The 23,185-nt window shown below is 36.1% G+C and overlaps 1 protein-coding gene across 3 annotated transcripts in view; it reads left to right on the top strand.

Annotated features, from left to right (window-relative positions):
• Mmp16 (matrix metallopeptidase 16) overlaps positions 1–23,185 on the top strand; it is a 256,760-nt gene that overhangs the window by 176,081 nt on the left and 57,494 nt on the right. For all 3 annotated transcript variants that reach the window (XM_031366538.1, XM_031366539.1, XM_031366540.1), the window contains exons 6-7: positions 4,551–4,712; positions 7,346–7,557. In XM_031366538.1, the coding sequence (XP_031222398.1) occupies positions 4,551–4,712; positions 7,346–7,557 (374 nt within the window). The remainder of the gene's footprint in view (positions 1–4,550; positions 4,713–7,345; positions 7,558–23,185) is intronic.

The raw sequence follows: 23,185 nt of genomic DNA, 5'->3' as shown, positions 1-23,185 counted from the left end.
CTTCTAAAACCTTATTTATTCCTTTTTCAAGGGGATACTTCTACCGTTGGAAATAATTTTTGTGAAAAAAAAAACAAATAATTTCATGACCAATTCATGCAATGAATTGATTTTGGCCATTATGACTTAGTTTCGTGTCTGTGTGATTTATTTTTGAAAGACAAGGAAAAAGTGACCAGGAGGTTCTTTTCCTGTGAGATCTGAAGTTCTTTTAATAATTTAGCTAGGCCACTAGCCAAAAGCTTAAAGGATGGCTGAAAGCAGTGTTTATCTGACTAAAGTGCAGAATGGTTGGTTCCAACATGTTTACTTAGGGCACTGGACTCCTGGTATTTCATTTGCAAGTGAAAGCCAGTTGCTACACAAGGTGAAAATCAGGGAAGACTGAATACTTTTCCTTTTAAAGAATAAAATCAAGACCCTTCTTGGGAAGCCACTTTGGAACTTTTGGCTAAGATGACATACCTGTCTTTCTACATGAAGACAGAGAGAGTCCAGTGTCATAAGAAGCAGCACTGATACTGAACTCACATGGAATCAATCGTTTGCTGTAAAATTTAGAGCCACTGTTGGATTTTCTACTCTTGTATTAACTGCCTGTGTTGTACTGTATTGTATTGTATTGCATTGTACTGTACTGTGTTGTATTGTATTTACTACTCTGTTTATTTTATCTTCATTTAATTAAAAGTTCTGCCCTTGTGAAGAGTTTCCTTAAATTTCATGCCACTAAGGTGGGGTCCAAGCCAAAGTTCCTCCATGTTGCCTGGCTGGGCATGTATGAAAGCTGCTTACCACTTTTACCGCTGGCTAGTACTGCATAATATTCTTTGGAGAAACAAACTCATTGTTATCAGATCTTGCAAACTTTAAGTATTAAGGTGTCTACAATTGGATTTAGATGTAACAAAAATGGTGGGTTTTTGTTTGCAAACATACCCTCATACTTCTTCAGGAATATATCTCCTTTCTGTTTTTCCTTCTTCTTCTCTAACTGTAGTACACCTCCCCAAAGACATGTTACTGTTCCACTCTGCAGGGCTTCTATTTTTAAAACCACCTTTCTCTCTTAACCATGCACACACTTGTCTCTCATTCTTTGTTCCCTGCAATGGTTATGAATCCTATAAAAAATATTAAACTTATTCTTAATAACATATAGTTTTCTTTTATTCCATGACCCTTGTATATTATCTGAAAAACATAAGCTTTTGCTGCTATTCCTTAAGCAACAAGAAGTGATGCGTACTTTTGTTCCACTGTCTAAAATTTCCTAAGAGTCCAGGCCTTCCTGGCCTTTGTCATAGCATTCCCATTCCCTTCATGCTCTTCGCAGGATAGATAGAGAAGCATGCCAAACCATGTTTAGGTAGAATTTACATATTTATTTTTACTCTTCAATTTTAAATTAACTTTCTACTCTATAGATATATTTTTCTATTTATTCAAACTCATTGAAATATTAAATATCTGTTTGAAGCAGCCAGTGCCTTCAGAATTTTAAAAATAAAATAACTAGTACTCAGTATCAGTCTCAATTACACAAAATATGCAGGAAAATATGTGAACAGATAATGACAATAAACTATGACTGTCATGGGTGGGTGGATAATTGCATAAGGGTTATGGCAGTGTGAAGGGGACACTATAGACCAGAAAGAAAATCTCCATAGCAAAGGAAATTTTAGTCTGTGATTGTAATTCTGAAGCAGTAATCATCCAGCACCTTAGGGGGAAAGGACATTTAAGAAAAGAGATGTTTAACAGAGACCCTAATAACCATGCAAGCTTATATTTGTCCAACTTGTAAAAGGTCATAAAAGGAAAAAAAAAAGTGATCATCTCAGAGTGGCAGGACAAGGACTTGTGTGCCAGTGGTCTTGGTTTTGTTGCCAGGGATATGAAATTTACTGAGAGGGACTTAATTAAACAAAAGCAGATATATGTTATCCTTTCCTCTATGGTCCATTTCTCCATCTCTCCATCCCCCATTACTTTCTTGTTATTCCCTTGAGTCAAGTTCTTCAGTTTTAGTTTAACTTACTTTAGGCTAATTAAAAGCTCTATGTTAGATATAGAGTCTATATCTATGTAACCTCTGACCTCAGTGCACTGTTGTAATGGTCAAACTCGCCAGACTCTCTTTACCTTCTGTCTTCTTATTGAGTAACTTGAGAATCCCAATTTAGTTTGCACCTTGCCCTCAGAAAGTCTTATAATAGAAAAGTTACAAATAATCTCTCATTACTATTGTCTTGCTAATCAACATTATTCTTGTTTCCCTTTTATAGTAGAAAGTAGACTCTCTTGAGTAGACCTTCATTTACACTCCTCAAAACTGCTTTATTTGCTATATTCTTTTGACCAAAACATTTGTTTTCTTCTCCATGTTCTTCCAACTATGAGTACTAGAATGGCACTGTGTTTCATCTTCTTTTCTTTCCATTTCCACTTCCAGAGTTTCTGTTGTATGATAGGACCATGGGGGACTTGAACAAAAAAGCTGTTCATCTAAGATAGGGAATCAATGACCGACCAGAACAACAATAAAGCCAGCTTGGTGAATAGTGAGTTTGGGAGAAAAGCAAACCATAAATAACTTTAAAAAAGCTGCATCAACAAAAGCCCAGTATAATTGAATGCTTTTGAAAGCTGCAGTAAACCAGTACCTCACTTCATAACTTGCGAGCAGCTTGAGAGAGTGAAGGGTTTCTCTTCCAGGCAGCTCGGTTGGTCAGCTTGGATGGTCTGTCTTGTCAGGTGTCTGGGCCTCTTCTTGGTAGTTCTCCTTGTCTAACAGTGGCTCTTCCCAATCCTCAGTTACTGACAGAAATGGCTAATGAATCTGTTCAGGGATTTCCTGAAGCTATTGAGTACCATAATTCCTGTGTTTTAATGAAATACTTCAACTTAATGAGCTTCCCTCAAAGATGGAAGTCACATTGTGTAACATACTATAAGCTAATATCGTTGTATGCATGTGATTTACTTTTGTAATTAAAAGTAAGCACTCTGCACTTGGTCTGAGAGACATCCGACTGCTTGGTTTGTCTTACTGTATGACAATGATATTTGTATAATATCCCTATCCCTTTTCTGATTTACTAAAATGAAAATAAAAATAAGTGACCAATTCACAAAAAGTTGCAAAAATTAAACAAGAGAATGTTTGAAAAATTCACAGAAAAGTAAGTAAGCTTTTAGTAAAGACACAATATTTTCCATTACAGTTAATACACACACACACACACACACACACATATATGGCATGTTTAGTTAACTTTATAAAGAAAGATGTTTCTAACATTGAAAATCTTCTTTATAGTATCTGATTTTAAATCCCTTAATTTTGTTTTTTTTTGGTTTGGTTTGGTTTTTGTTGTTGTTGTTGTTGTTTTATTTTGTTTTGTTTTGCCAGTCTCTACTCAATATAATATCTTTTATAATAAAGTGATGCTGAAAATCCTTCAGTGGCTTCTTCATCTTTAGTATGTCAGTGTTACATCAGAATCAGACACATGGCTTCTTTCATTCCTCTGTGTCAGAGTACTTGTTTTTTCCTGGGTTTGTACCAAAAATATATAATTCTCAGAAGAGAGTCATTACATTGTATTATAGTATATAAAATGGTTGGTAAGGACTTTTCTTGAAAATCAAATTTACCTAAGTTATTTTCATCCCTAGCAAGACCTCCATGTAAAGTGTTGAACTTCCTCTGCAATAGCTTTAATCATTTCCCTCGGAAACAAAATAGTTAGAAATTTATGCCTTACAGGTGTGAATCCTAACACTTCAGAGATTGAGACAGGAAGATGAAGTTGAAAGTCAGCCTAGGGAAACAGAGGGAAATCTGTCTTTAAACATAAAATAAGAATTTGAAATGTGGATGAAAATGAAGAGGACATAGGAGGAAAATCCAAAAACGGGGAGAGTTAGAAGAACATAGAATAATGGTCTGCATATCACCCTGTGGCTTGTCTTGCATTCATGTTATACAGATGACATTATACAAGTTTACTTAAGTGAGAATTTGCAGTGTGAGACCATTGTAAATACTTTTTGTACAGAAAACCTATTTATGGATAGAATTGGTATTTTTGAAGCTCAGCCTAGAAATGTGATTAGTATGATACCTAATAAATAGGTAATTTAAGTTACAGTGTTCCTGTATTTTTGGTTAGTAAGATATTAGAACTCATCTAGGAGTCAGAATAACATGAGTCCAAACTGTAACTATGTAACAGCAGGATATGCTCTTCTTGACAGACAGATCCTCTGTGCCTTACTGGACTCTTATATGCAAAAGTAAGATTTGTACAGTTGCCCTCTTTTTATTATTGCAAGTATTACCTTAAGTGTGACTACCCTATCACCCCTTTACGGAAAATATCTTCTAGTAGGAAAACCGTTCTTAAAACTATACTGATCACTGGAGGGAGGAGTGTCCTTCTGTTTTCTTGGGTTAAAATTTTCATAATACTAAGTAGCATTTTTCAATTCCATGATTGCCACTTTTAATAGTCTTATCTTCTGTTCTTCTCGTTTGACAGGAAATGATTTATTTCTTGTCGCAGTCCATGAGCTGGGACATGCTCTAGGACTGGAGCACTCCAACGATCCCACTGCTATCATGGCCCCATTTTATCAGTACATGGAAACAGACAACTTCAAGCTTCCTAATGATGATTTGCAGGGCATCCAGAAGATATATGGTAGGTTCCACTACTCCTCTTTGCCAAACCCTACGTGGCAGCCAGAAGTTGTGTGCATTTTTTTCTTAGAAGTACACTCTTTAAGTATATAAGACAGAAAAAATGAATGAAAATGTCCTCCTGTAAAATTCTATCATCAGTCAGGCTGTCCAAAAACTTAATGTATAGATTTTCAGAAGAACTTAATCACTGATGGAGCTTTCTTGTTGAATTTGATGGAAATGTACACTCATAAAAAATTCTAATAATATGCAATGTAAAATTTATGCAATAGTGTATTAAAATAGATGCATAAACTCATAAAAAAGTTAAAAGTACACATTTTCACATAATATGTTGAAACTTTCTTATCCACTGACAGCTGATCTTAGTATTTAAAATTCCAGTTTGTAGTATGTGTTTTGGGATCCAGCTGTAGTTCTGCATCCTCCTCCTTCTGCCTCTCAGAGTTTCTGAGATGTCACTATATGTTGACCTGAACGGATGAAGCAGAACCCAGAATAGGTGGGGTTCTGCAGGATCTTGGTACATCTAAGAGTGAATGCCAGGGGTGAAAGGGCAGGGAGGGAGAAAGGCTTCTCCTAGCATCTTAGTGTTACATCTCTGTCAGGCAAAAGCCTTTCGTGATGATTTTAACGAAGCAGCTCTCTGAGGAGATCTTAGCTTGTGCATATTTTTTATTCAGGGTGGGCTTGAACACATACACTTTCTCTGGATGAACCAAGGGTTATATAGTTTTGTGGGAGAGGCTGAGAATATCCAGGGGAAAGCAAAGGGCATAGACTGAAGACTAAGGGACTGAAATGCCTCCTTAGGCATTCTAGGAATATAGGGTGCAGAGCTATATGAAGTACCTCAGGTTGGCAGTGCGGTCCAGGATTCCCCAGGTAAACAAGAGAAAACCCCACTGACAAGGGGAGTCACCATTGTGCAGCAAGCTCAGGGCCTTTTGCTAATGTTCGACTTTGATCTAAGCAGCAGGGTTTACCAGCATCTGTTACTTCTATGAAAAACTATTTTTAAAGGTAAAGAGATAAGTTATGTAATATAAAAAGTTACTGACCACAAAGGCATAATTATTAAATCATAATGAAAGTCAACAGAAAAGGAATGGAAGTAAACAACTATGTTTATCAACATGCATCATGGATTTGATTCTAATATGACCAACTCCATTTGTTGGTGGTAGTATTGTTTTTGTTTTTGTTTTTGTTTAGCAGGATTTATTCAGCAAATGCAAATTGAGAGGAAGATGAAACACTATCATGAATATTTACTGTGACTATAACTTCCTCAGTACATCTAGTGACCTTAGTAAAAGTGAAAAGACATCTTTTTCACACATTATTAAAATTTTGACATTCACAATTTACCTATAGTAGGTATAGTTGGTACTTACTAGAGTAAGTACACGAAGCTCTCATTTTTACAAATAACTGTGTGCTATCGGTGTTCCAATAATCAGTACCCAGAAGATGTGATTTGCATTTTAAACAGTGCAATTTAAGTGAGCAAATTTGTTTTGGCATTCATTAGTTTTCAGTTTTAGTAGCACAATCATAATCATTCTCCTAGGGTCAAAGTAAATTTGAAATTTATTGGATGGACTGATATATATTACAGAAACAAATTCAAATAGTTGGATGCTAAGAGATATACATTGCCTGTGTGTGTCATCAGACATTCCTCCTGAATGGTTAGCTCAAAGAAGTCTTTTTCTTATGACCTCATGAATTAGTGTCTAGACTTAGGGCTGTGAAAGACTATCCACCCCATATATAAATATTAAGTGTGGACAAGTCTGCATTTATTAAAGAGTAAGAGCATCAATCCCTTGAGGAATGATGTCTGACATCTGTTGCAAATTTCATGAGTAAACTTTGGCTGGACTTGGAACCCTCATTTTAGAAATACTTTACATTAATATTTCATCAGTGGTATGATAATCAATGGACACTTCAGATTCAGTATTTACATGAAACACCCAGTTATTCATCAAGACATTTTAGTAAAACAAAATAGTGAAATCAGTAAAAGTTTATAAAATATAGTTAGAGACATATGGTAGAATAACTTTTGATTTGTTAGTATTTATAATTGGAAAATATTTTCATGGACTCAGTCTCTGTCAAAGTCCAGTTTTCTCTTGAATGGAGCTCACAGTAATGAATCTACTGCTTATCCTCATCAATATATATATATATATATATATATATATATATATATATATATATATATATATATATATATATATATATATTTATTTATGAAAAACCTACTTCCAAACAGGTTTTTTGAGAGCAGAGAGCAGCTTTCCAAAAGGCACTGGGTTGAAGCTATAAAATAAAAGTCACTAAAAAAAAAAAAAAAAGAAAGAAAGAAAAGAAATAAATTAACAAAGAAACCATAATACTAGGAGCTAGACTCCAGCTTCATGAAGACAGTCTGAGACAACCTTGGTAGCAGTTGGGTGGGCTTGAGGGTTTGTGTTTTCAGAAAATATACGATCATAACAACCTCTTAGCTTTGCTTAGTCTGTGTTCTCTGCTGATAAGCACTTGTTCTCTGTAGCATATTTTCCAGCTCTATTCCAGATTTAAGTGAGCCAAGCTCTGTCCTCATGTTTTCAAAAGGTCCTCCTGACAAGATCCCTCCACCTACAAGACCTCTACCGACAGTGCCCCCTCACCGATCTGTTCCTCCGGCTGACCCAAGGAAAAATGACAGGCCCAAACCTCCTCGGCCTCCCACTGGCAGACCCTCCTACCCAGGAGCCAAACCCAACATCTGTGATGGGAACTTCAACACTCTAGCTATTCTTCGAAGGGAGATGTTTGTTTTCAAGGTAGGAGACCTTGATTTATTTTTTTAAGAGAAGATAAAGTGTCTAGTGTCGTTTTAGAAAAAACAAGTTCACATTCATTCTAACTACATTACCTTCCAGGCCTTCTTGCAGTTAGAAGTCAAAAAAAAAAAAATAGCATCCTAAAAATCACATGCGCAAATGGGCGACGATGTCTAGCAGAAGATTGCTATGACATTCTATTTTGGGAATGCACTTCTGTCAGCAGGAGCTGAAATGCCTGAAAATGTGAGGTTGAAAGTACTGCATGTTATGAAGAGATAAAATAGCAGAATTTAAATCATGAATGGGATCTAATAGCAACCATTTGCCCATCAGCTTAGCCACTTCCCAGCATGCTGTTACTCGGATGTCTTACTATATAAATCTTAAAATGTCTCTCTAATTTCAGTTGACAATTACTGCATTGCTTGGCTGACATTGTTGGGTCTGTCGTTGTCGTTGTCATGGTTGTTGTTGTTTTTTTCCTTTTGTCATTTTGTTTTGGGTTCTCCACTCTCCACCTTGGTTAAATCTCTAGTTGTCAATCATCTCCAAATGATAGATCTTGAACTGTTTGTTTGTTTGTTTTTGTAAGCAGGATACTTTATTTTGCAATTACATACTATCAAATTACATTTTTATATTTGGAAAAAAATGTGCTTGAGCAATGTTGAAGGAAAATATTAAAAAAGAACCAGCAGGCTTCCTGACCTACTACTGCCAGTGGCCTGGCCAGCCATGCACTGGTGGGTAATGACCAACCTGTTTTTATCTCGTGAAGACTCTGGCTCAGAGCTCCAAATCTCTCCACCCAGCTCACGAGATTCCCTCTGGCAGGCCATTACCATGCCCGCCCCGTGCTTTAAAACCCCCATGGCCTTTGTGGTGCACATCAGGCAAACCCATATTTTGCCTCTGTGCCCTTCTCTCTGGAACCCAGTTGAATCGCTGTGAGAAGAAAAACACCACACAAACTTAGTTCAGAAACAACGATAACTCATTCTCTGGGCACAACAACTAAAACCTTATATTGTTAAGTGGTTTTTTTTTTATTAGATATTTTCTTTATTTACATTTCAAATGATATCTCCTTTTCTGGTTTCCACTCAAAAAAAATAAAAACAGTTCCCTCCTCCCTCCCCCTGCTCACTAACCTTCCCTATCCTCCTTCCTGGCCATGGCATTCCTAGTCCCAGAACCTCTCTCCTCCTTCTTCTCTTCCTTGGTCCAACCTAGAAGTCTCACCTACTCATCCAGTGATTGGCTCCTTTATTCATTAGGGGATTGGTTCAGAAGAAGTCACCTGAGTACATGCCTCACTCCTTATCCACAACCCTCCCAGGAGAGCAGAATTAGCATCAAAATACAAACAGCACCAGGCCCATTCACAACAGAGCAAGTTCTTTTATTATCAATAATACCAATGAAAAGTACATGAAAGAGAAAAAAGAGAAAATAGGTATATATATAACCTCAGAGTAGATGAATTATGGTGAATTATCAAGAGTAACTTTGGGAATCATGAACAAGGAAAAATGACAGATATACATATACAGATGTGTGCAGGCATGCGTAATTAAAGTAAGCTTTTTCTTTACCAAATGTATCTAAGCTTATTAATGTACTTGAAATGAAATCAAATACTGTATACACATGTTCTGTCACATGTGTGTGTGCATGTGTGTGTATGTGTGTATGTAAATATATATGTATGTGTATGCATAGTTAGGGTGCTCTGTTAGGCACCAATAATTGTGAGTACAAACTAGCTCTCCTGTCTATGCACTGATCATATAACTGGGGGGAAAAGGGTCAACATCAATGCACATACCAAGAAGATGCAAACATAGCAGTCATAACATGGATGCAAAGAGATTGTATAGGAATTTAATTCAAGTGTAAATTTTACTTACTTAGCATTTTGAATTAATTTTAAAAACAAGCAGACTTTTCCAAGAACATTAAATATGTAATGGAATTTTTTTTCCCATTGAAAAGAGTGGGTATGATAGATAGCATCTGATTCAAAGTTCTTAGGACTCAAATTTAATTGTAAATAGTATGAGATTGAGGTAGAAAGCACAATGGATGCTTAGTTGCTCTTAGCCAAACCTGTATAGATTGAGTAATCAATATGGATCTGGTTGAATACTAGCCACAAGTTCATAGTCTTTGAACTACACACCACACTACAAGTTCAATACTATTCTTTGTCTTTCCAGAGAATATAAATTCAGAAAATTCAAGTCATTTGTAATCCTTCAATAACTATAAAGAATTATTGAACTCTACTTTCTTATATATGGAGTTATGTACATCTATTTGATTCAAATCCAGAGCTTCCAACTCATATTTCTAAGTCTATTACCTGGAAAATTAAAAAAAAAATGTTCCAGAATAAAGTTGAACCTTACATTTTCAAGTAAATACTGAAGAAATATTTATTGTCATCCAACGGCATGATATTTCAGGGTCTTACAATGTAATAAACAGTACGTAAAACAGGTTAGGGTTTCTTTTTTCTTTCTTAGAGTTCATATTTAAGGTGAACAGTTAGGTAAGAGTGTGCTATGGCTTGCATGTGAAATGTGCACTACAGGCTCTTGTCTTTGACTGTGTTGCCAGGTGGCGATATCATTTTGGAAGGACGTAGAAACCTTAGGACTATGGCCTAGGTAGCCAAATGTGTCAACAAGGGTTGGCCTTGAAGGTGGTATTCTCTTCTGGTTCTAAACATGTAATTTCTTCCTAGTTAGTCACAAAGTCCAGGAGCCTCCCTCACCTGATACAAATCCCCAGCTGCCTTGGAGAGAGACACCATGGGAATTCCTCTCACCACGAGGGGCTTTTATTCCCTGAAACCACTGGACTGAATAAGTCTTCCTCTTTTCAGTTACTTCTATCAGGTGTCTACCATAGTGATAAAAAAGGAACTTGCAAAGAGGACTGCACATTTAGGTTCTAGGTATGAGTATTAAGAGTACACACAGGAGCAACAATGCTGCTTTGTGAATGACAGCTAGTCTGCTAAATTTTCCCTCTGTGCTATAGCTATTTAACCTACATGACCTTAACCTTTACACCAGTGTCAGTGCTCTGTGTCTAGGCTTCCTACTTGATACTTATATAAAATAAACCCAGTGACAATATGCCTTTTGAATGCCTGTCTCTTAAATACTCATTCTGGGAGCACATACTTATTCATATTTTAGAAGCCCTTCAAATATATTTAGGAATGGTATTGTTTAATTTTACTTACTGGTGTAGCATGATTTTCTACTTACTTACTTTATTACAAACTCTATACAAATCAGAGACCTCATTATTCCATGAACTCTTCTCTTGTACAGCCAACTTTCCTTTAGTTTTAATTCCTGGTGGCTTCTCTTGTGAAGCCTCAGCTATTCCAGTCTTTCTAACTCAGCATCTCTGCATGAAACTCAGATCGTGACTGCCTATTCGGGCCAAAGTTGTTCTTGTTGTTTTTCCTGCCTATTCTGTGCATCTATGTAACACGCTAGTTCGTTGTCTCTCATCATTGCCTTTGTTTCATGGGTTTAACTAGATGATAGACTTGATCAGAGAGCACTTAGTTCATTTGCATGCCACAGTGTTCACCTCTAGTGACAGGAGTCCCAGGGGCCAACTCATGCAAGCTGAAGGGACTATATACCATAGGAGAAACAATGAAATAATAAATGTTTTTTTCTCTTTTATTTTTTTGAAAACCCCATTAAAATTGTTTAATTTGTTTGTTTACTTCCTGGGGTTTCATGCATCACAGTGTGTCACAGTGTGTATATGGAGCTCAGAATACAACCTGAAGGAATCATTCATCTCCTTTAATTATGGGGGTCCCAGGGTCCAAACTCAATCTCAGGCTTGCTTCTCCCTATCCATCTTCTTTATTTTTTATTTTTGAAAGATTTTAATGATTTGAAAGAATTTCATTTAAATTCTATATGTATGTATTTTTACCACCAACAACAACAATAGACAAAATCTAGATGCACACACAATGCAGTAACTAGTCATGTTTCTTCCCTCATGAGAAAGAATTCTTCCCTTACAACAGGAAATTAATGCTAGCTCCTTTTGTTTGCTAGCTTCCTCTCCTAATATTCAATATCATTTTGTCATTTACAGACAGTTATTCTGGGAGCATGTTATAACTGAGAAAAGTGAGTGCATGTGTGTGTGTGTATGTGCGTGTGTGTGCATGTGCATGCATGTATGCACGTACTCAAGTATGTTCCATACTGATGCATAAATCAGAAAATTAAACCCTGCTGCTTCATAATCTTTGGGGACCATAAAGCCATCTAAGGCAAGTAATGAGGATCAAAGAAAAATGTCAAAGAATAGCGAAAACATAACAGTACCATAGGACACATCATCACCTGAAGCCTGCCACTTGCCTTGACTGAGCTAAGCTCATAATAGCCGGATATAATTGAGAACATGACATATGCCTTTGTATTTTAACAGGAACATATTGACATTATTTATCTTCATCTTAGTGTGAAGGAAATTACCAGCAAATTTGAATGAGGTTACATGAAACGAATTTCAATTATAAAATGTTGAATTGCATTTGAAAGAGTACAGTGGTAGCTGTAGTTTTTAAGGCTGGAAGTTAGAAGAAATATCATTTCCCTCAGCTACGAAGACTGATTCTGTCAACTGATCAGTTCTTAATATCAAGCAGGGCAAGCAAATGCAGGTTGGAGCTAGCATAAAGAGGGCAAGATGAGGAGTGAAGTGTAGTAAGTACAGAGAAAGACTCATGATCCTAGACAAGTAGCTAGTTCATTATGTACAGAGCAACAAAGCAAAGTAGATACTGTTTGCTGGGGTCCATTTAAGGTATTCTTTAATTCTTGAGAATTTCATGCATATATACATTGAGGTATGATTACATCCACTCCTGCCTATGCATACTCCAATAGATCACCCCCAGCTTCATATCTTCTTCTCCTTTTTAAATAACCCTGTCAATAGCTCTCTAATAAGGATTGCGACCTGGAGAGAACTACCCTATTGATGTGGAATTTTCAGCAGGCTTGCTCTTATACAGAGAAACATAGCTGCTGTGAATTCATAAGTGCATCAACCATGCCTTATCAATATGCATCATTCCCAACATTTCTCCCCTTCCTTTAACTCTTGAATTTTAAATGTTCTGTCCAATTTGTGTTCACTCATCACAATCTTGTTTTGCTCACAACTGGCTATCTTAATTCATGTACCCTATTTAAATATACTGAGGTGTTCTGAATAAATGCAAAGTAGAGTATAATTTCATTTTAAAATATAGCTTTGGTTTTATTTGGCCATTTTCCTAAAATGGACATCTTCTTACTGAAAAGGAAGGATGAGGATGGAGAAGATGAGGGTGGAGAGGATGAGGATGGAGAGGATGAGGATGGAGAGGGAGACATATTGAAACATAAGAACTCAGCCTCAAATATATTTTCATATTTCATAATAATGTGATTCAATCCTTCAATGTGTTGATCTAAGAACATTAAAATTTTTTTCTTTCTTTGTTGTTACCATCCTATCTCAATACATGACACCTTATCTCACACCTCACCTTCCATAAAATACTTTCTAAATGAATTTCCTACTTTTCCTTCTTTCCCTATTTTGGCTTTTCCCACCTTGACTATCATTACACTGTGATGTGGAATTGGTCTTTAAAGGGTGTCTACATCATCAATGGACAGCTTCAGTGGAAAGCCTTTCTCCTTGAAGCAGAACAAGTTGAGATTTTTCCCTTCTCCAGGTCTTAGTCCAGCCTCTGCCCAGCTCCTATGATTGCTCCCCTCTTTTTTGATTTTGCTCTTTCACTTGCTCCCTCAACCCAACATTTTTTTGGTCTATTCTGTGATTTCTCTAACTTGCCAGGTTGCAGGTCTCCATCTAAGTTAACGTCTTGTTCATAGCAGTTCCTCTGTGTTCATCCCCTGAAGGCTGTGCTCATTCCTAATTCTTTTTATTTCTTTTTTTGATATTTTCTTTACATTTCAAATTTTATCCCCTTTCCTGGTTTCCCTCTCTCGTGGAAACACCCTATCATATTCTCCCTCCCCCCTGTTTCCATGAGGGCATTCCTCCACCCACCCACAAACTCCCACCTCCCAGCCCTCTATTCCCCTACACTGGGGCATCTATAGAGCCTTCATAGGAACAAAGACCTCTCCTTCCATTGGTGGACCACCAGGCCATCCTCTGCTACATGTGCAGCTGGAGCCATGTGTACTTCTTTGTTAATGGCTTAGTCCCTGGGAGTTCTGGGGGTTCTGGTTGGTATATTGTTGTTATTCCTATGGGGTTGCATACTCCTTCAACTCCTTCAATCCCTTCTCTAACTCCTCTATTAGGAACCCCACACTCAGTCCAATGGTTGGCTGCTAACATCCGCCTCTGTATTTGTAAGGCTCTGGCAGGGCCTCTCATGAGACAGCCATATTAGACTACTTTCTGCATGCACTTCTTGGCATCCACAATAGTGTCTGGGTTTGGTAACTATATATGGGATGACTCCCCAGGTGGGACAATCTCTGGGTGTCCTTTCCTTTAGTCTCTGCTCTACACTTTATCTCCATACTTGCTCCAGTGAGTATTTTGTTCTCCTTCTAAGAAGGACTGAACCATTCCCCCTTGGTCTTCCTTCTTATTGAGCTTCCTGTGGTCTTCAAATTGTATCCTGGTTATTTGTAGCTTTGGGGCTAGTATCCACTTATCAGTGAGTGGATACTATGTGTTTTCTTTTGCAATTTGGTTATTTCACTCAGGATGACATTTTCTAGTTCCATCCATTTGCCTAAGAATTTCATAAATTCATTGTTTTTAATAACTGAGTAGTACTCCATTGTGTAAAAATACCACATTTTCTGTATCCATTCCTTTGTTGAAGGACATCTGGGTTCTTTCCAGCTCCTGGCTATTATAAATAAGGCTGTTATAATCATAGTGGAGCATGTGTCCTTATTATATATTGCAGCATCTTCTGGGTACATATCCAGGAGTGGTACAGCTGGATCCTCAAGTAATACTATGTCCAATTTCCTGAGGAACCACCAAACTGATTTCCAGAGGGTTTGTACCAGCTTGTATTCCCACCAACAATGGAGGAGAGTGTTCGTCTTTCTGTACATCCTCACCAGCATAATGTTGCTACCCTAGATTACAGCCAACTGAGCTGGGGCACAGTGCATGAAGCACCTCAGACACTCCTCCAGATAATATACTGTGGAAGTTTACATTCTCAAATGATGAGAGGGATTAGTTTAACATAATATCAAAAAAAAAAAAAGAATATCTGCTGTCTTCTTATGGTCTGACTTATTCCCGTTCTTTAGAAAAGTGATATTGTTTATATTGAGATAGGATAATTTTATATTTTTTAGACATTAGATAAAGTATTAAATCCTACTTACTATCAGCTCTTGACAAGGATTGTGACTAACTTAACCATTTCTGTATTGCATGCTGATAAAATATAGTAAACAATAAATACTTGATAAACACTTCAGAATTTACTCTACTGATGTGATTATTGCTGAGAAATTCCATTATAAGACTAGGATAAGCTAAGGAAATGCTGGTATTAAAAATTAAAAGAGAAACAGCATAGTTAATTCTGCAGTTGGTTCAGTAGCTCAAATTCAAATTATATTTAGAATTATTTTTACTTTGAAAAAATGAATCAGGAATCTGTATGCAAAGCCATTCTAATTTTTATACAATTCAAATTTTACTATATGTGCTGCCAAAGCTAGCAATTAAATTACTGCTTTTCCATGTATGTATGTATGTATGTATGTATGTATGTATGTGTGTATATGTGCGCACATTGGAGTGTGCACTAGGGTGTGTATGTGTGTGAGTGTTTTTGTGTGAGAGTGCATACATGCTTACATTTTTTAAAGTGTAGATGAATATACATGTAGAACCCAGAGGTCAATGCAAGTTGTCTTCTATCTTGCTTTCTACCTTATGTTTTCGGACATAGCCTTGCACTGAAACCAAACACCATCAATTTTGCCAAGTGTTCCTGGGATATTTGTTCTTTTATTCTATAACACTAGCCTTATAGACACATGGTGTCATACCCAACTATTTACTTGTATGCTGGGGGTCTGAACTTATGACCCCAGTCTTGTGCACCAAGAATCTTGCCAATAAGAACTATCTTCCAATTCTCTTAAATTATCTTCATAAAAAAGTCCCTATACATAGTCCTACACAGAGAATGGCTATAAGGTATAATCCTTATGGTTTAAGGGAAAAGAGTTACATAATGTTGTAAATTTATCTCTGTCACAGTAAGTACAGAATAAAGGGCCATTTGTTTGACAGAAAACCTAAACAGGGTTCTGCAAAACACCCAAAATTATTTTTAGTAATGGTGTAGCACAGGTAAATCTTGGACTATGTTGATTCAATATTAATTTGATACTGCCTATTACATATCATCAGGGTAATGAAATAATGTCTCAGTGCACATATAATTCAAGTTAGGATGGTCTATGCAGAACATTAATTACAATTTAATTCTGGTAAAAATGTCATAATGGTCCACCTTAGAAAAACCTTTGAACATGCAGCTAGATTTAGTGGAATGCTGTACTTTTAATCAGTATTATCTGATTTTAAAAATCCGCTTATTCATTCTTGCTTTACAATTTTCTGTTGTAGTGGTTTATTATTTCTGGTGTTCCCTGTCTAATCTACCAGGGAAGTATATAGATATTACTCAGAAGGAAGGCTTTATACACTTGACTTTCTAAATTCTTTTTCAGTCAATGATCATTCTTTTTTTTAGTAAATGAAAGAATGCTGAGTTTATATTTGGACATTTGCCTTAGAGAAACTAAAACTATCTTACTTCTGTAAAACAGGAAAAAAAAGTTAATGTGTGATGCTGGTATACATTTTGAAGATTAATTTGGTTTTTCAAGTATGTTTTATTTTGGTGTAAAAATTTCTTCTCATGAGGTGACACAAACAGTATGTACTTCTTCTCCTTTGGTCCCAATGACAAGCACAATTCCAAAAAGGTTCATTCTGGCACAGTTAGAGTTGTTTTAAAAGGATATGGACACCTTTTTTTTATTAACCATATTTAGAATGCTTTACCTAGTATCAAGAATGAGGGTTTCATCATAACTACAAAAATGGAGTCCTCAGTTTAGATCATACACACACACACACACACACACACACACACACACACACACACTAGTTCTAGTCTCTACTCCAGGCCATATATGAGGTTACCAATGGATATGGAGCAGTCAGAGATCCTTTGCCCAGGGGAAACCTAAATCCTCTTGAAGCAGAGGGCAGTAATGCAGGACAACATCTTTGTACATAGTCAATGTAATTATATCAAATACTTTCTGAAAAAATATTATTGTTCAATGTATAAACCTTCCAGTCCATAACCATATTAATTACCCTGTTCTAAGTTTACATGAAATTGATATACATTTAGTATCAAATTAACTTTTTCTGATCTATTATATATAATTTATAATCTATCATTTATAATTAAAATTTTTAAAGAAAATGCTCACTTTCTCAACTCATGATTCCAAACACTTATAATCATTTATGTAATATAAATAATAAGTTTAGTTTCAAGATTTTTAGTAAACAACTAAAATATAATTTTCATTGAAGAATTTTCCAAAAGTATTCTTTCTAAATATTTTCCACTCATATTTGAAATTTCAGAGTATCTCAGATTTTGCCCCTTAAGAGTTTGCATCTGAATTCCCCTACAGGAGCATGGCTTAGTGTCAGCTGACAGGCTTGAGTAGATGATTGAAGATGTAGGAGATGATGCTAGTACGTAATTGATAGTCTGATCCACAGCTGGAACAATAGATTATAGTCTCCTTTTGAGGGAATGGGCACAGTTGGTAGCTGGGAAAGAGGGTGTCTCAGCTCAGACACGTTCTCCTTTTTCCTAGTCACCGTTCAGCACCTTTACACCTGGCATGCTTGCCAGGATGCTAATCTCATGCTCATGGCCAAGTCATGGTAGAGATGCCTGGGACTCTGTTTCCTTAGATAAAGTTTCTTCCTATTTAGCTGTTCAGTAATTTGTCATAGTGATTTTCAAAACATGTTGAATACTATTGCTCATGTCTGTAAAAAGGAGTTAAATTTTACTGCTTGTATGACCACTTTAATTGTAAATATACTGTGTTATAATCATCAGTGCAACATTTTTGGTTATTTAAAATGGCTTAAAAATTACAGCCAAGTCTTTCAAATTTCATTGAGCATTGATTTATCTTCCTGAGCTGGTGATTTGTATACATACTTAGAACATACTGCATATAACTGTAATCATCACCAAAGTATGTGGCTTCCTAAAACCTACTTCAATAAGCAATGAAAATAACATTTATACACATAAAACTTTGGAAAGACAGAAAGAAGCATAATAGCTTTTTTTAAATGTCCTAATAACCAGGTAGATTGAGTAAATAAAAAATGTTATTTGGCATAAGTAAGCCAGTCATAAAGTTCAGCTTAAATTCAAATACCTGGTATAATTGTGACATGCAATAAATATATTTATTTACCAGATATTATTTTTGCATATAACTCTGTTCCCTGAATTTGAATTCCATGAGGAGGGTTATCAAGAATCTTATTCAATATTTTATTCCTAATATTTAGAATAGTTTTGAAGTTATTACATCATATTTTATTTTTAATGAGATTATGTGGTATATAACAAAACTTTAATTATGTAAATTCAAATGAATTATGTAATGGGGAGATTACAATGTGCTGGTGTGGAAAGATACTATTGGAACATAATTACTCTCTCACATTATTCTACAACTCATAATTGTAATTCTAATGGGATTAGTGAAGGGGAGTCCTTATTCTCCAAATTTTAATTGATATGTAGATAAGATATTTTATGTTGTGTAAGTCTTCTGTCACACTTTCAGTACAAGCTCTCTATCCATCATCAATCCACTCCATACCATGATTGATGGATTTTAGTTCTGTGTTTCAGAATGAGTGCTTTGCCTGCTGATATCCATGTTTTATATAGAATAAGAAAATGTCAAATGAATATGTAGCAACCATATTAGGCAAAAAAATACAAATGCTCAGCTTTCTTTCTCTGGCTACAGCTGTTATGTTGCTACTTATATAGAGATGCCTGGTAAGCAGGATTTGAAAATTCTGCAAATTGCTCTCTCAAACAAGATTCAGACATTAGTAGCAGGAAAGAGAAGAACTAGATACTGCATCAATAACAATAACTATCAGTTTCTACAACATTTGCTAAATGTCTGTGACTTTCTGAAGTTCCTAAATTCCAGGTATTTACAGTCAGACAATTCACAGAATTCCTATGTAATAAAATATATATATATATATATATATATATATATATATATATATATGATATATGATTTATATATGATTATATATATGATATATGTTATATGAACCCACATGATTTTTGTGGATTTTTATCAGTTCCTTGTCTTGATGAGAATACCATACATGACCATAATGAAGTAATAATATATTTAGTATCCATGAGCCACTAGATACTTTCCTCAGTGTTTTAAATGTGCTATCATAACATAGTCTACACATTATATAAGAATAAAAGGCCTCAGAAGGTTAACTGATTCCAACCAGAATTCCAGGGAGCTTACCACTTTTCTTTCTTACTACTTTTGTTTTGTATTCAGCAAATATAATTACAATTGTTTAAATTTTTATTGAATGTATTGTGTGACATGTGCATGTATACAAGATAGCACTTGTAAGTGTGTGTGTGTGCATAGACACACGTGTGTCTGCCATAATGTGTGTCTAGAGGGCAGACAGCAGTGCATAGATTCAGTCCTTACCTTCCACTCTATGGGTTCAGAAGATCTAGCTCAGATTATCAGACTTAGCGGCAGATACCCTTTCCACTGCAGCATCTAAACAGTCCTAGGTAGGTTTCTTTTGTTGTATGGTTTAAGTTAAATTATATTTAAGAAGAGATAATATTTTTTAATGGTAACAGAATATAAAATTTCGAGATTTAAATTTTTATTGTTATGGTACAGAACTTCTAAGAATTCAAGTTAGAGTTTATTCTGTAAAAAAACATAGTAAATAAAAAGAATTATTCCAAGTTTTTGCTGCATTTCTCTTATGAGCACTTAATGACTAAACCCATATATTTTGTTTCTGTACTGTTTGAAGTAACAACATACTGGAAATAATCAAATGACCATCAATGGTGAACTTAGTATTAGGCAATTCAATAGAGTATTACATAAATATTGAGATTATTCTGCTATTTCAGAACAAAATGTTGAGATTCACAGCCCAGTTAATCCACATACATATGAAGGCAAGCAGTGGAAATGAATACAAGAAGGGCCAAACATAGACTATTTAGGAATTAAAAAAAAAAAAAAGTAGATTGTTAGGGATATGAAAGTTCAACCCAGTAGCTTAGGTGTTTATACATCTGTGTCATAAATACATACATGATATATTAGTGATATATGTGTTTATGTGTAGCCCGCGCAGTCGTCTCGCCGGGAAGAAGACACGTGGACACACTAGGTTCCTTCTGCAGCAGCGTTTATTGCCTCCTCCAGATGGAAAAAAGGGGTCGAGCCCAAAATCCGCACTGCTTATATACACCACAGTGCAGTGTATCTGCCCACAACGTGGCGAGTCTGCCCATGATTGGCTGTTTGCTCATTACCCTACGTAACGCCCCAGAATGGGCCATGACATGGCGTCCTTTTCACTCCACGCACATGCGCAAACAGTTCTCCACGCACATGTGCAAACAGTTGTCCACTAGGAGTTAACAGCGGAAGTAGGTGCCATCCCGCCATGGCGAATGACTCTCCAGCTTCACGGCTCCCCACATTTATGCTTGTGTATATCTACAATTATATATGCAAGAACATCCCATAAGCAAAAGCTATAAAGTTCAATGCCACTATGATAGAACAAAATGAGGAAAGTTATCTCTCGATTAGAAAACTGAAGATATTGAGGCTCAGAATGTGCTCAGCAGTAACCTGCTTCCCTAGAACATGAATGGATCTAGGCTCAATCCTTAAATGCCAAAAAACCCAATGATGGTTACTTTGGGAATTGTATTACTTTTGTTGTGGGTTTTTAAAGGGATTTTATTGCTTTCTATCTTGAGCACTTATTCAGGGAAAAATCTAGTATTTTATCATTGTTTTTAAAAGGCTAGCTTAAGGAATAGTCTGTGGTTTTACCCTTCTCAGGACTTCTCAGACATAAGTATGTGCATATTTTCCAAATTAATAACAAAATATGTGGTAATTCACCTGAAAAACTATGAAAGTAGATATTAAAATGGATAATACTATTGATTGATGCTTTCATGAGAAAATGAATTTTGCAAGGAGACACAAATTATCTAGTTTTGTAGAAACAGCATAGCAAGTTGTAATTCATCACGAGGCTTCGAGGAAGGCTATTTGCAAAAATATGAACAATGAGATATACTTACAATATATACACAAATGGTAAACCATAAACTGCTATACTTCATGTAATTCATTATTTGAAATGCGGGCTTTGATAAGGCACAGAAAAGACTATAAGTAAAGACAAGCAAACTCTTTTTTAATTAGATATTGTCTTTACATTTCAAATGTTACCCCCTTCTCTGGTTTCCCCTCCTAAAACCCCCATCCCCTTCCCCTACTTACCAACCCACCCAATCCCACTTCCTGGTCCTGTCATTCCCCTACACTGGGGCATCAAACCTTCCTCCCATTGATGACTGAAAAAGCCGTCCTCTGCTACATATGCAGCTGGAGCCATGGGTCCCTCTATGTGTACTCTTTAGTTGGTGGTTTAGTCACTGGGAGCTCTGGGGATACTAGTTAGTTCATATTGTTGTTCCTCCTATGGGGCAGCAAACCTCTTCAGCTCTTTGAGTCCTTTCTCTAGTTCCTCCATTCTGGACCCTGTGCTCAGTCCAATAGTTGGCTGAGAGCATCGACCTCTGTATTAGTCAGGCACTTGCAGAGCCTCTCAGGAGACAGCTATATCAGGCTCCTGTCAGCAAGTACTTGTTGGTCTTGACGATAGTGTCAGGGTTTGGTGACTGTATATGAGACGGATGACCAGGTGGGGCAGTCTCTGCATGGCCTTTCCTTCAGTCTCTTCTCCAGATGTTGTCTCTGTACCTCCTCCCATGGGTATTTTGTTCCCCCCTTTTAAGAAGGGCCAAGGTATCCACAATTTGTTCTTCCTTATTCTTGAGTTTCATGTGGTCTGTGAATTGTATCTTGGATATTCCAAGCTTCTGGGCTAATATCCACTTATCTGTGAGTACATGCCATACCACCTGTGTTCTTTTGCATACCTTGGCAAACTTCACTCAGGATATTTTCTAGTTCCATTCATTTGCCTAAGAATTTCATAAATTCATTGTTTTTAATAGCTGAATAGTGCTCCATCAAACACAAGCAAAGATTAATGCCATGGGATTGTGAATGGATTCTACACCTATATTATTTCAGAATACACATATATACATATGTATGTATATATATATATATATATTTATTCCAAATTAACAGATTAATAAATATGAATGTCATAAATATTAAGTAATAATAGACTGTTATAGTTTTCAAAATAATATCAATAGGCAGAAGCCATTATTCTTCTCATTCGAACTTTGAGTAAGGTGACTTAAAAAATTCATGAGGATGCATTTCAATAATATAATTTAGGTCAACTACCAAAAATTCCAATTAAGTATGATTCTGCACCCCGCAGGATTTAGTTTCAAATGAGAATAGCTTTCTATGAATCAAACTAGCCAACTATTTTGATGAAGTCAATTTTGTTGTTGTTTTGGCCACTAAGGGAAGAACTCTTTTTGTTTACTACATAGCATTTTACAATCACGCAGAATGACAAGATACTTGGAAATGTATCCTGAGAGTATTGCAAGATTATTTAATTTAACAAGGGCTGTCGTGTAGCCTTCCTAACACATTGACAACTCATCACACACTGACATACTGTAAACAGTGTATATGCCTGCTACATCACAGCAAATGCTCAAACAGTTGCAACAACTGCCATTATTGCTGGAGCAATTGATGGTGGCATCTGTGTTCTCATTTTTCCTAGCATTCATTTATTGTAAAGCACAATTGTTAAAGTGCCTGGAGAAGATTCTGTTACAACTTCACTTGGTCTCCTGAAGTTTAAAATTAATGATATACTTTCATTGATTTGTTTTTACTCTACAATTCAAGAAAGTGTTTGCTAGATGGTAAATAAGCATTAGAGACCTGGCGCTGCTCTCTTTACCCTTGTCCATCCCTGTCCATTCCCTGGGTTAGATAATAGTCCAGCAGACAGTGCATCAATATCTAAAGTACAATATACATCAGAAGCACATGCATCAAAAATACATGTCTGCAGACTGCTAATTTAGCTGTACATTTTAGAATAATTAACATCAGCTAAGCCTGGAGGTCAGATGGTATTGCACTTTGAGAAGACAGTGTGGATTGTTTTAGAAACAAAAGCACCAGAATTGAGAAATGTGGGAAAG

Source organism: Mastomys coucha, unplaced genomic scaffold (assembly GCF_008632895.1).
Source record: "Mastomys coucha isolate ucsf_1 unplaced genomic scaffold, UCSF_Mcou_1 pScaffold14, whole genome shotgun sequence".
Taxonomy (NCBI): Eukaryota; Metazoa; Chordata; class Mammalia; order Rodentia; family Muridae; genus Mastomys; species Mastomys coucha.
Note: the sequence above shows the minus strand (reverse complement) of the source record. Positions and strands in the feature narration are given on the sequence as shown.